General features: G+C 34.5%; 2 protein-coding genes across 2 annotated transcripts in view; one reads left to right on the top strand and one right to left on the bottom strand.

Moving 5' to 3' along the window:
- LOC106111433 (myosin light chain kinase, smooth muscle-like) overlaps positions 1–11,324 on the bottom strand; it is a 30,402-nt gene extending 19,078 nt beyond the window's left edge. The window contains exon 1 of the mRNA XM_013293530.1: positions 11,114–11,324. The gene's annotated coding sequence lies outside the window, so the exon portion shown is untranslated. The remainder of the gene's footprint in view (positions 1–11,113) is intronic.
- A 1,916-nt stretch (positions 11,325–13,240) lies between these two features.
- Positions 13,241–14,572, top strand: LOC106111337 (intraflagellar transport protein 57 homolog). Its single transcript, XM_013293366.1, has one exon. The coding sequence runs from the start codon at positions 13,296–13,298 to the stop codon at positions 14,394–14,396; it is 1,101 nt and encodes a 366-aa protein (XP_013148820.1). The 5' UTR covers positions 13,241–13,295; the 3' UTR covers positions 14,397–14,572.

Below are 14,572 nucleotides of genomic sequence, written 5' to 3'. Positions count from 1 at the left end.
CTATGGCAAATGACAGAAGTGGCTGTATGTACAAAATGCCTTTGCCTTTCTAAACACAGCGACTGAACTACGAGAATGATAATTTGACATTTAAAATATGTTATTTTTTAACATATCGGGTATAATTTGACTACAATAACGCCTTATCTATTAAAAAGATCGTTAATTTTTTTTTTAATTTGTAACTGCCAACGCCCAATAGATGTCTTAGGTAAGTAATTCCCTATTAAATAAAAACCGTTAAATATATCAGTAGACAGATAAATGGTATTTTAAGTGTGATACATAAAATTAGAATGTTTTATCTACAGTCTTTTTGGCAAAATGACTGCGAAAAGTTTGTTTAATAGATATCATCAATTAAAGTCTGTTACCGCAACATGTTTGCATTTAAAAAAGATACGTACGTAAAAAGAATCGCGACTTCGTTCCGGCATTTCATGGTTCATAAAAAAAATGTTTGAGATCGTAGTTAAAAAAAGAGCACAAGGACATTTAAAGTTAAATCACTGATTCATTTAATTTGAATGCATCAATAAATGAATTAAGATAAATTGAGAAAAAGTCAATAATTTTGAAACATACCAAATATTATACGTATTTTTTACCTTCGTTCAGTTAACAATTGTTTAACAATTGAACAACACTTAATAGAAAACAGCAGAGTTTACGTTAAAAACCGATAAAATGTGCGATTCGAGATACCGCACATCACTACACTTGTCACGTACAACTAGCGTAGGAAGATGTCTTGTTTATGGTTTATCTGAGTGAAATACAGCCACTAATTTTATCAAAGACAAGTTGAATCTACGAATATATTTACTGTCAACAATCGTGCTCCTATTTTACATACTGACTTGTTGATTTCAAAATGAAAAATGATTCAGATTGCATATCGAGTACAAGTGGAATAGAGAAATGTTTTAATAATAGTGATGCTCCCTTACTTCTAACTGGTCAGGTTTTTTATTTAATCATTTAAGAAGCGATGAAAACGCTGCATGAATTAATTTTTCATATTTAGATAGATTTTATTTGACACTAGCTTTTGCCCGCGACTCCGTTTGCGTGGAATAAAAAAAAAACGAAATAAGTAGCCTATGTGGTCTTCCAAACTATACTATACATCTGTGACAAATTACGTCGCGATTCGTTCAGCAGTTTAGGCTACAAACTCTAACTAACATCCATACATCTAAACTTTCGTATTTATAATATTAGTAAGATTAGTGATGTAAATACACGCGATCTATCTAAAGTAAAGTTATGCGTCCCGACTTCGCATGTTCATTAATTTCCGTCTCACGTTTCCTGATTGAAAAACATCTGTGTTAATCAGAAGATCGTCATCTGTTTGTTACAGTACATATTTTGTATTGCATTACATTACAAACAAACATACGTGTAGTTAACAACATTACTTGCAATCATAATATCATTGTGTCTATTCTGATTGATAGATGCGGAACACATTCATGTTACTAATTGGAATAGGTTAAATATGCATCTAAGGACTGTCCCGACACTCGCTGATACAGGCTCAGATAACTTAAAATGACATTACTGTCAGATAAGGTAACAAAATCCGATATCAACAGTGGTAGAGCCCGCTTTAACATCTTCGCACGAATGGGCCGGCTCGCCCGGTGTAATACCACGACCAAACAGAAAATAGGCGTGAAGTGGAAGTTAATTCCGCGTTTCGTCTGATGAATCTTTTAGGAAAGGATGGAAAGGAAAAGTGGATTTCACGGTAGAGGAGATGCATATGAAAGCGAAATGTTCTTTTATGTGCGTCTCCTCCTCCGTCAATGAAGAGTAGGCAACGCATCTGCAATTGCGGATGTTTATGGGCAGCGGTTGCTTTCCACTTCGGTGGATACAGGTGGCCGCTTGCTCGTTTGCCACCTTATATTATAAAAAAAATATTTCCATCACATATTTTACAGCCCGTAAATATTATGAAAGTCTATTTAAGTAAACGATATTAACTAAAAAAATTATATGCGATGATTAACAATCGACAATCGTCGATCGTCGTCTTGTTTGTTTCGACACTACGATACCTGTCTATTAAGTACAGTGTTTGTGTTCATACAAAGTTAATTCGATACTTCATATGCGTCATTTATCAAACTAATCTATCTTACTTAGACAAACTATAGTATGATAATATTGGCTTAATTATTTAGCAGTTTATAAAACCTAGATGACGAAATATGTCTAGAGCACTTGACCACTTTAGTTTTCAGATATAATTACGTGTTCACAGTTTATCATATCTCGTAATTGCCTACATCGTCTTCGTAATTACTTTGACATTTCGTATATTAAATTATTTACCTTGAGTTATTTGATTTATATGAAACATAATAAATATTTTATAATATTGGTCCTAACGTAGTGCCTTGAGAGATCCATTTCTAGAACTAAACTGGCATTATTATTTTTACGCCTTACTATGGTTAAATAGCTCTATACTAATATTATAAAGAGGAAAGATTTGTATTTTTGTATGTATTGAATTAACTCAAAAACTACTGGGCCGATTTCAAAAATACACCATTAAAAGGCTATGTTTTCGCTAACATCGGCTATATTTTTTAACGTGGACGAAGTTGTGAGCAACAGCTAGTATATTAAAAAAATGGTCACAAGGTAGTGCCCTGAGAGACCCATTTCTAGAACTAAACCTGCATTATTATTGTTTTACTTCTTAAAATGGTTAAATAGATATTACACAAATATTGGGTATCCTCAAATCAGTGGCCTCCTTGGACAATAGCAGGCGATGGCAATGAATTGAAGATTTGAGGAAAACAAAACACCTCCGCACTATCTAAGTGGTGCATTATCAACAAAATTATATGGTCTTGTGTATGTAAATGATTCCTTCGTCCATACATGTCGAAGTTAATGAATGCCGCCTATTGTTGTGGAAATGTTTTATTGTTGTTCTGACGCGTGCGCACCGTCACGGGATGAGTCAATAGATAATTATTTACGATGGAAGAAAAATGTTTATATATTTACTTAGTAACTTAGTATGACGTCTTAAGTTAGAAGAGCTCACTGACATGTAACTTGCGTTACTTGAGAGTTTAACTTCTAATTTTACGCGATATAAAATTAATCAATGGAGATGCACACTTCGTCCACACTTATATCTTAGTGGATAATTAACGATTGATTATAAAAGTGGGCAGATCACGCAGAATTTTTTTTAATTTACAAAAATAGTAGATTTTTGTTAATTTACTAATATTTCCTTTAACCATTCCAATTAAGGTTTAGGCTTGTGCTAGGATATGGTTCACTGCAATAGTCGAATGGTGGGATTCGAACCGTCGACCGCAAGATCGATAACACGTACCCCAAACTATTAGGCTTTTTGCGCTTATTAATAAAAAATGCTTAAAAGTAACCTGTGTTTGTACAAGTGAAGGAGGTAATCTAGCGACGGGGACACAGAGGTGGACAACGACGCCCATTGACATCCGCAACACAAGAGGAACTACAGAAGCGTTGACGGCCTTTGAAGAAATGGTAGGCTCGCTTCTTGAAGGACCTTAAGTCGAGTACGACCCTCCTCGACAGATAGACGTGGTACCAATCCATGTAAATAAGCATTTTTACATCAATATAATTAACAAATCGATTAAAATAACATGGTTTAATAATAACAAAAAGTCTAAGCGCCAGTCAATACATCCTCTTATAAATTCCTTATACCTAACTTGGATCATACCATATACAGCTTGTTTACATAATGTTTGTATTAATAGATCTAATTACAATAATAATGTGAATACATCTCTGTTATGTAAATATGAACGAGAAATAGTAACTTAAATTCACAGCGAAATCGTAAATTGCATTTAATTTAATTTATTTAATAGAATTAAAAATAAACAATTATTTTTTCCTTTGCATTTGCCAGAACAAAAAGGTTCTTTTAATATCAATAAAACTCGATTAAGTTTATTACGGGGAAATTACATTTTACGTTTTTGCAGCATATCAAATATGTATTGAACATGCAAAAATGTTGACACCCCTAATCTGCCTGATTATTTTTACGTTCATTTTTCTTATTTTGTTTGCATCGCCGTCAATGTTCCCATAAATAAAACAGATTAAAAAAAATCTTCAAACTTTCAAAGTGACATTAAAGTATCCGAAACATTTGAGGTGAACCGGCTCCCTTGATACCAGACCGTTCGCGAGTTCAACGGCCGCCCGCTTTCAGAACCAGTTCCGAGATAAAAAAAAATATGCTCACGTACTCTTTGCAACATGTCGCCAACTTGATAGGTACGGTACACCTTTTTGTTGTCAGACAATGAGCTAGAAGCGTCCGGGAATCTATTTATGGCATAAGAATAACAAACGGACACTGGATTAACTTTATAAGTGCCTCGATTTATATTCAACGATAACGCGCCACAAACGTGTGACGTTTTCGCAAGTGACAGACTGCAAATGTCAACCAAGGCCGAACCAGCCAGTCCTTTTCTTTTTATTGAAAAAAAAAAACATCCGCTATATTTTTAAACGACACAAAAAACAAAAGTCACGTTTTCTTTTGTTATTTAATTAAATTAAAGATTATAAATAAATCACGTTTATGCAAATTATTTCCGCGAACCATAGACAATGGCGTTCTCTCATCTTTAGTAATTTCGGATGTTTATACGTGTCCTAATTATAAACAAAATAAATCTTAATAATACAACGATAGAAAATGACCACTTTAAAAATGAAATAAAAGAATGAATTGCCAGAGGACAGACATGAGACCACAGAGTTATGCAGATATCTCATAGTATAATTTGTTGTAGTCATAATAATTCGACTGTAATATTCAAGATCTGTCTATGCATTTGTGCTAGTTTTTATAACATTGGCACTGTTTTCGCAGATGTTACGTCCATTGGAAAAATTATGAGCTAATAGAATTTTTGTTGAAAACCGAAGGACTTTAACCATTTGCTTAAATAATGTTCAAATATAGTATGTAGAGGAAATATTAATTCAAAATTATTCATTGCATTTTTTCTTCATGATATAAACACCTCAGCTAATTATATTGTGATGATTGATTTGTTATGAATGTTGGATTGTTTTATTTATAACGTTATTTACTATATAATTATTAAACTTATGTCTGACTATTATTTATTATAAGTTTCCTGTTTTTTTGGGTACAAATCATTGTTTATTTCTATTATTAATCATACCAATATTATAAATGCAAAAGTTTAGATGTATGGATGTTTGTTAGAGTTTTTAGCATAAACGGCTGAACGGATCTCGATGAAATTTACTATAGATGTAGAGGGTAGTCCGGAAGAACACTTAGGCTATTCATTTTTGGTTTATTTAATTCTACGCGGACGGAGTCGCGGGCAAAAGGTAGTCTATCATATCTATACTATATTATAAAGAAGAAAACTTTAATTGTAATGAATAGGCTCAAAAACTACTGGGCCGATTTTAAAAAATTTCTCCGTTAGTAAGGTAATTTATCTGTAACATAGGCTATGTTTTTTTTACTTTTTTTTTAATTTTTAAATTTCACGCGAACGGAGTCGCGGGCAAAAGCTAGTTCTAGATATATCGATATGTAAATTAAATTGAAAATTTTCGAAAGTAAAATTCTAATCCGAGCATAATCATGAAGCAAAAGTGTTTCAACGTTTATGCATAATGCCATAAAGCCGTTCATTTTTCAAGGCTCAGTAAAACTGGTTTTCGTGCGACCAGAACTTCGTACATGTTTTATCAGTTTTATTAGGTCTTTAAAAGGCATTTTGTTTATTAATGTGTCCGACGTTTCCAAGTGCTTTTTAAGTGGTATTTAAATGCGGAAAACTTGGTGATGTTTTTTTTTATCGGTAACACAATCAATGCATATTAAAAAGATTTAAATATCGATTCACGACGAGCGTGAAACTGCCTTATAATGACTTCGTGGTCAAAATACTACCATATTTATCGAATTACTAGCTATCGCCAGCAATTCCCTTCGCGTGGAATTAAAAAAAAAACAAAACGAATAGCCTATGTGTTCTTCGAAGACATCTATGCTATACATGTTGAAGTTTGAGATCCGTTCAGCAGTTTAGGTTACAAACTCTAGCAAACCATCCATCTATGGATCTAAACCGCTACGCTTTATGGTGGTTCAAGAAGTCACGTTCCTCTGGTACTGCTGTTCCCGCTCTTGTTTTCTCTTTTCTCATAAAAACTTGTATAATGTTGGATTGGAAGGACCCTCTTTCCTCAATTTCCGAACAATTTGTCCTATTTGATGTATGTTGCTCGATTTATAAGAGGGTCATATTTCAACAAATACTCCGTTCATTGTAATCTTCTGTAGCTTATATAGTTTAAATAGTTTATATGTCAATTTAAACTATTTGTTAATTAAATTTTCAAAGATAGTCAAAAGCAATCGGTATGCCGCCGAGGTCAAAACGTCCAGTCGTTATTTCTGAACAAAAGAGATTTGGCAACATGGAGGCAAGTTTTATTTGAACGAATTAATAATATTCTTTGGTCTAAATGTAAATATCTATAGGCATTATGTTCTTGGCCTTGTTTCCAATTGTGCCGCGTATAAATGTGTTCGGTAAATGTCTTTTGTTTTTTTATTCGTAAAACAAAATGGTGGCCAAGTTTACTAATTGAATTGTCTATTAATGTTTCTAAAGTTTTAATACGTTTTTCATTAAATAATAATTTATAACTTGATTAACGTCTGCGAGTTTTTTTTTAAATTCTATACTAACTTTCGCCTAAGACTCCGTCTGCGTGGAACTAAAAAAAAACAAAGGTGTGTAGCCTATGTGTTCTTCCAGAGTATCCTCTACGTCTATGTCAAATTTCATCAAGATTCGTTCATCCGTTTAGGCTACAAACTCTAACAAGCAACCATCCGTCTAAACTTTCGCTTTTATAATATTACTATAATACTTTGGCTATGATTTTTAACGCATAATCAGTTGAAAAAAGTTGGTAAGTATATGTAAATAAGGAATAGTAATGTTGGCTCGAGATCACGGAACCGTATTTTAAATAACAAATGACAGATATGACAATAAAATCGCTGGATGAATAGCTATCAATTATTACTGTGTATTTCTCTTACATTAATATGTATTTCTTTTATTGATTGAACATTTTGTTGGATATTGTTATAAGTTTTTTTATTTATATCCTAAGGTAGCAAACAAGCAAGCGGCCACCTAAATCACCAAAATGGCGAAACGACCACTGCCCAAAAAATCCGCAATTGCAGATGCGTTGCCTACCCTTATTGACGGAGGAGGAGACGCACATAAAGAGGATAATTCCCCGCCCTATGCGTCTTCTCCGCCGTCAAATCCCCTTTCCGATCCAATCCTTTCCTTATAATCAAAGAGTTTACGGGAAAGGGACTATAATTGGGCCTCCTGCACCACATTCATCAGACGGAACTTGAAATTGCTCCCACTTGACGCCTGTCTTCTGTGTGGTCGTGGTATTACACCGGGAGAGCCGATCCATTCGTGCGATGATGTTAAAGTGGGCTCTACCACTGTGATAAATGTATTGGAATAAAATATAGCCCATATTATTATTATTAAAGCACAGATATTACAATACTAGTAAAGCAAGTCTTGACTTGCATATTTCTGAGTCAGCATATCTTATACGTTGGACGTGTTGCTTGCAAAACATTCGCGATAAACGTAATAAAATGCATGTTTTTTTTGCATACCTCGCACGTCCACGTCGCGAAACACTGATTAGATTTGTTTCGCAATTTAATACTCGAGTGGAATTCATTGGGTTGTGAAATGACGTGAAGGAATTCCTACAGTACTCCAACGAATAAACACCTACCTGAAGACGTTACTCTTTTCGGATAGGTTGATTTTTCTATTTCTTATATCGTCACTGCAATTATGCTACTCATCATCATCAGCTTGCTCTTGTACCTCAGGGAGGTCGGCATCTCTGTCAGCCATCATATCAGAAATCACTCCCTTCTTAAGCATATGCTCTTTTATACAATCCATCCATACTTTCTTTCGCTTTACTGTAATTATCTTACGAATATTATAAATGCTTAGGTTTAGATGGATGGATGTTTGTTAGTTTGTAGCCTAAACGGCTGAACGGATCTTGATGAAATTAGGCATAGATAAAGAGGACAGTCGAAAACACATATGCTACTCACTTTTGTTTTTTTTATTACCATGCGACTGGAGTAGCAGGCGGAAGCACTAGCTAGTACTAACTAGTATAAACGTTTAATTCAAAAAGCCTATTACATTTAAGGTGCTAAAAGTAAAAAAATACAAAAGAACAAACGTAGAAACAATATTTATGTTTTGATTAAACTTCAACCTTACAAATAAAAGTGGTATACCATAAACTTAGGAATAAACTGAGTATACGCAAAATTTGTACTAATATTTGCTTATACTCAGTTTATTCTTAAGTTTATGGTACACCGCGTTTATTTGTAAGGCTGTAGTTGTGTAACTTTTTAAATGTATTTAAAATTATTAAATGCATTTCATGTCCATTTTCTTGCCAGAATGATGACAGCTTCTTGTCATTTGCATTTATATTTCAGGAGAATTCTTAAATGATTTTTATCACAGAGTACTTTTAAATTTGCATTTAAATTATACATCGTTTAAAAATATATAACTACAGATTGTTAGAATGTTCATCGAACAATAGACAAAATTCTCTTACGTTGTTTTGATTTTTTTTATGAACAAAGTTGCCAACTCAGGGTTCATGTGTTGTCTATTCTTGAATCCAGCGAACGAACGGAAAACGTGACGGCAATTTGGCACTATTTCTGTTTATTTTTTAATTCAATTAGACAATTGGGAAAGTAAACTTCTGTTCTTTTTTTATCACGTATAAACCAACGCTTGACCACTATCCCACCAGAGTGAAGATGTGGTCGAAGGATGGTACGCGTTAGTTTAGTAAGTACCGATACACACTGCTCTTGAAGGCAACCACGTTATAACTTTTTTTATATAATAAAAGGGAACAAGCGAGCGGCGGGAACACCAAGGTGGTCAACGACGCCTCTGGACATCCGCAACACCAGAGGGAACTTATAACTTGACGGGAACACTGACTTAATTATATACTTACATCACTTCTCGATGTTTGTTTTAAACCCTTTTTACTGGGTCTTTGTCTTCGATCTTTCGTCTTGCATAACCTCCATTTACTATGGAAATCTTTTTTTTATTTCTTGTATCTAAACTACTGAACTACTACCTTAATTTTTACCATTCAATTATTAATGAATATTTCCAATAACCGTATCGTTACGTGATAAGACATTTTTATCTCTTTCGTGTAGCGTACCAACTATAATCAATGTCATCGGATATCACGAAATTACGTGCAATAAAAAATATCTTGATAAAAGTATGGCTTGCGGCCAAAATTATGTTAGCGATAGATTGACACGTAATTAAGAATGACGAGCGACCTTTACCTAACGGAAAATTGCTATGCCGTTAAAAATCCTTTATATCGTTACAAGTCCTAGATATCGATGAAGTAAGGTAGAAATTTCCCAATTTTAGTGTGGGCCGAGGTGGTCGCGATTGGATACTCCTATTGTCGACGGCCAAGGCCACTGATCCGTATAAAAGGATAGGTCTTTGATTAGAAATGCGTTTGTTGGTGTTAACGAAAGAGCGACTAATTGTCGCCGCCACGAACGTCAGCGCCAAGATGGAGAAAAATAGGAGGAAAATCCCGAATCTGACGTATCCTGTCCATTTATAAAGATCAGTGGCCAAGGCCCACTTTGGTACTATACTTCAGTCTAATCTATATCTATACTAATATTAGTATGTGTTTGATTCACGTAAAAACTACTGGGCCGATTGTAAAAATTCTTTCACCTTTAGAAAGGTAATTTATCTATGAGTAACATAGGCTATATTTCATTATTACAAATGTTCAGGAACTATTAATAAAAAGCGTATTTCTGGACATCGGCGTTATCTACTTAATGAAGAGATATAAAATTCAAAATATAGCAGCTTGTAGTTCAGAGCCAGGTAGGTTTTGGTCGTCAGTTATCAAGGTTTCCAAGACTCTTTCCAATCCTTTAGTCGTCCTTTGTTAAACTTACAGTCAAGAGTGTATCGATCTTAATTTATGGGATTTAAAACAATATCTATTGCAGTTCCAGTCATCAGGGTATTAGTTGAGACAATACCAGCAAAGGCCATCTTCAGGCTGCATTATTCCTAACCGTCACCCCGCTCTGTCCCCACGTGGAGACAAATGAGAAAAAGTTTCATCCGTCCCATCTTTTGTGATGACGGTTGGAACTTATCTCATATCGGTTCCATCTGTTACTTTATTGGTGATGGTAGGACTAAAAGGTCGGACAGATGAAACTATTTTTTCTCACGTGGGGACAGAGCGGGGTGACGGTTGGAATAATCCTTAAGACTATCAGCTCCGTCTTTAGTGAGAGGAATTTGTTATTAAATTATTTTTATGAGATAATTGAAATATGATAATCTTTCTTGACTATTCCATAATTTTCTGGAGTAATTGTTATAAAACGTCTTAACGTTGCTTAATAATGTTCCATGTGTTAGCTTACTTTACAGATGTTTAACTTAAATGAAATCCATAACATTGTAAGTCATAATGCCAATGAAAACAGAACTTAAATTGAAATTTTAGTTTTTTGCAATACCCTCTTTAACTTCTTGTGACCCAAATAGTTACGAAGGGAGATAACTCAGTTAAAAGGATTACCAAAATAAATCCAATGAATGCTCATTAATGTCTTTTGCAAAAATAAGTTAAAAAATTAAAGGGTAAACGGAACTATATAAAAGGTAAAATAAAAAGGCCAACAGCCGCTCACTCGGCGCCTAACTTATGACTATTCGAGTATCTGCATTGAGCATGGTTTTGTGTTACTAACGGTCTAGAGGCATAACCGGGTGACACTCGTGAGTCGCACACGGACTTCGCAGACCCACATACCGGCTTCTACTTCCAATAAATAAAAAGCCGCCACTTTCAAATCCCAATCATTGTAAAAACTTACCTTCTACAAGTTCATACACATTACACAGATATAAGAAAATCGACTCCAATTCTGCTGTTTCACATATAATTGCACATCCAACGTGTCAGGCACAGGCACAAGAAAATTCACTTAAACTGTTTAACAAAAGAAACGAGACTATAATTGTGCTAGTTGAGCGCGTTCGATCACCGCGGGCGCTCGATCGCGACTGACGTTGCGCAGGCGCTGCCGGTCGATTCTAATTTTATCGACGCAGTAACACGAGATAAAGCCGCTCTTTATTAGAGCTTTTTTATTTGTTTTTGCATCAGTCTAACCGGACAGTATTGTACAGTTTTTTAGATTGCAACCTCTGTGATCGACACCCATCGTAAAAGACTAGTCATCACTCATCGTATCCACTGTTTTAACATTTTTATGACTACCCGCATTTCGTTTTAGTTAGCACATAGAACATACCCATCGAAGAGCTACATGTCTATGATATAACAAATATAATTCTTTACGTGTAAAGGAAAGGTAGACTAAAAAAACTAAAACAACGACTGGAAGATATTCAGTCGGCTTAGAGTTTTTAGAAAATTAAAGCCATGTCTCTTCCCTTCCCGTTCCAGACAGTTCATTAGATTTCAACTTACTGTGGAAATAAGTTTCCTACAAATAGAAATGCTTTGCAGATTAAAAAACGTGTTACAAAGAGAAGGTCTATGTAAAATGCTTTGTTTGTTATAGTGAACTTTAGAGCGTCGTTCGTCGCAAATGTGAAGGTTTTCGTCTTTACTGGTGCAGTTTTAGTGCACTAAAAAGGTTGCGCCTTGAACATTTGTTTTAAAAAACAATAAAGATGTTAAAGTTCACTTATAATGCTGTTAGTTTTTGAGGGATCTTGGGATTTTTTTATGAGAACTATGTTAACAAAGCGTTATTTTAAACCATTTGTATTGTCCGCACAGATTAAATATGGATCACAGAACTAAACGATGTTGAATCACTTCCTTTAAAACAAAGATAATACTGACATTCAATGCTGATTCAGAAACAAGCGCAGGAAAATTTCGTCGGCCGACTGTTTATCGTTTTTAGTCAACGAAGTTATAGTAAAACCCTATTGGTGCTTTATACAAGATAATGACGTCATTTCATTACGAGTAAAAACATTTTGTGTAGTGTATTTAACAGTTTTTTTTTTAAGTTTTTTAAGAACCCAATTCAGTATACCAAGGTATGTAAGATTTATTTATAAAATAGCTTCTATAATTGTTAAAAAAAAAGCAAGTAGCCTATAGGTTCTTCCAGACTGTTCTACATCTATGCCTATTTCATCAAGATCCGTTCAGCCCTTTAGGCTACAAATACTAACAAAACTCCATCCATCTAAACTTTCGCATTTATAATATTAGTTTGAAGTGACATCTTCTCTAATAATCTTCGAAAATTTGTTCAGTTAGTATTTATTGGCTTGTTCTAATTTTAGTTACCACATTGTCCTATTCTTCGATCACGTTTGTTAGCCAAGTGACATTTCATTGCCAAAAAATTCTTAATGGCATTGATATTTTCGTCCCCCGACATCTATTGCTATTGTTTCCAAACATTACATTTATTTGGAGCAAAGTGGTCGGCGCCCAATTGTCAGAGCCAAAACACTAGTTACTTCCCTTGACCTTGATTTTTAGGTGCCAAGTAAGTTTAAAGCTTTTGTTTACATAAGTCCTGTTGGCCCAAATTATAAGCCGATTTACATTTTTAGATTCTTTAGTATTTTAGTTACTTCCCCTATTGTCATATATGCTGGGATCCTGAAGTTTCCATTTATTGTATCGTTACATAATTCATTAGTGTTAGATTGAAATAAGTTTCAATAGAGATAAAACCCAAGTTACATTCGGAAATGCATTTCATGAATTTATCGAACCAAAAACATTAACGAATAGTTAACTCAGAAATCGGCGGTCATTCAATATTCCTATGTATCGAACAAATTTATTGTATAAGCAACTTAGTAAATACTCTTTGCACAGGAGTTTTAGCTCTGGCCTCATACTTAATCTATGGCGTTTCCATGACAACGTAAACAAACATTGTGTTTGACATAGTGATATGTGTTAAATTAAACGCAAAATACAAGATTTTAGAGCTGAAAAGTTCATTTAAGAGTTTAGTTTTTATTTTGGTATAGCGAATTATTACAATTTCAAATATGGATGTAAATATAATGGATAAACTGCGTTTATTAAAAATCGACACTGAATTGCGACCACAAATTAAAATGAAGCCAATGAGTCGATATTATTTCCTTACCTCTACAAATCCTGTTGAGCAATTCTTCGTTTTCGCATCCACTGCCGCCTGGCTCATCCGGAAGACAGGCCACGACTTCGAACAGCCGAATGAAGAAGACGACCCAAATGGAACTATAGCAAGCATGTTAGATGTCCTCCGCGAAAGAGAAATAACTGTAGATTTCTCTTCACACAAACTCAAACAAGGTTATGGAGACCAAGTATGTTATATTCTAAACGTTTTAGCTGACGAGGCGTTAAAAAAAGAAAACTTCGAATGGGAGAAACCCATCGTTGATATCCCTGATAATGAAGAAACCGCTGATGACGTCGATCAAATAGAAGATGAGACTGAAATATTCCTTGATAAAGTCGAAGAAGAGTTGATAGATCATTCCGATGACTCTGGAGACGAGAATAAAGAAGAAAGGGAATCGATGAAATCTGTCACTATTCATGATTGTGAGGAATGGAAATTAGAATTGGAGAGAGTGGCACCAGCTTTAAGATTGAAGATATCAGCCGACGGACGAGATTGGCGAGCGAGGTTAACTCAGATGGAATCTTACAAGAACGAACTATTCGGAAGATTGAAAACGACCGGATCACAATTGAACAAATTACACGGCAACATTAGCTCAGTAATGGATAAAGTTGCTGCACGTGAAAATATATTGAACGAAAAATTTGAACCGCTCGTGAAAGAATACGGTTCACTTTTGAACGAGTTAAAGAAGGCTACAGATGAACATAAAGAAGTGAGCGCTGGTGTTACTGAACGACAGGAGAAATTGAACGAAATCACTGCAAAGGTGGAAAATATTAAGCAGAGAACGGAACAGAGAGGTTCTTCCATGAACGATACTTCACCGTTATTGACTGCTAAAAAAGCTGTAGAAACATTAAAGAAGGACATACAAGAATTGGATTTTCAAATCACTGTTTTATTGTGGCTGTTAATATCGAAAGAAAGTCCTAAAAGTAATAATTTTTTAACTAATACTGAAACTGGAATTTAAAATAAGAAATATTTATAAAGTAAGTCAAATACAAGTACTAACTTATAGAAATAGTCGCCGATTGGTCGACATTCTGATCTGGTTGACTAGCTTTTCTCCGCGACTTTATCTAAGTAAGTAGTGTTCTTTTTTTCCTGGTCTCTGGTTTCTGGTAAGTCGTTTTCCAGATATTTATT

This window comes from Papilio polytes, unplaced genomic scaffold (genome assembly GCF_000836215.1).
Source record: "Papilio polytes unplaced genomic scaffold, Ppol_1.0 DF824382.1, whole genome shotgun sequence".
Classification (NCBI taxonomy): domain Eukaryota; kingdom Metazoa; phylum Arthropoda; class Insecta; order Lepidoptera; family Papilionidae; genus Papilio; species Papilio polytes.
The sequence above is the reverse complement of the archived record's forward strand: the minus strand, read 5'-3'. Positions and strand labels throughout refer to the sequence as shown.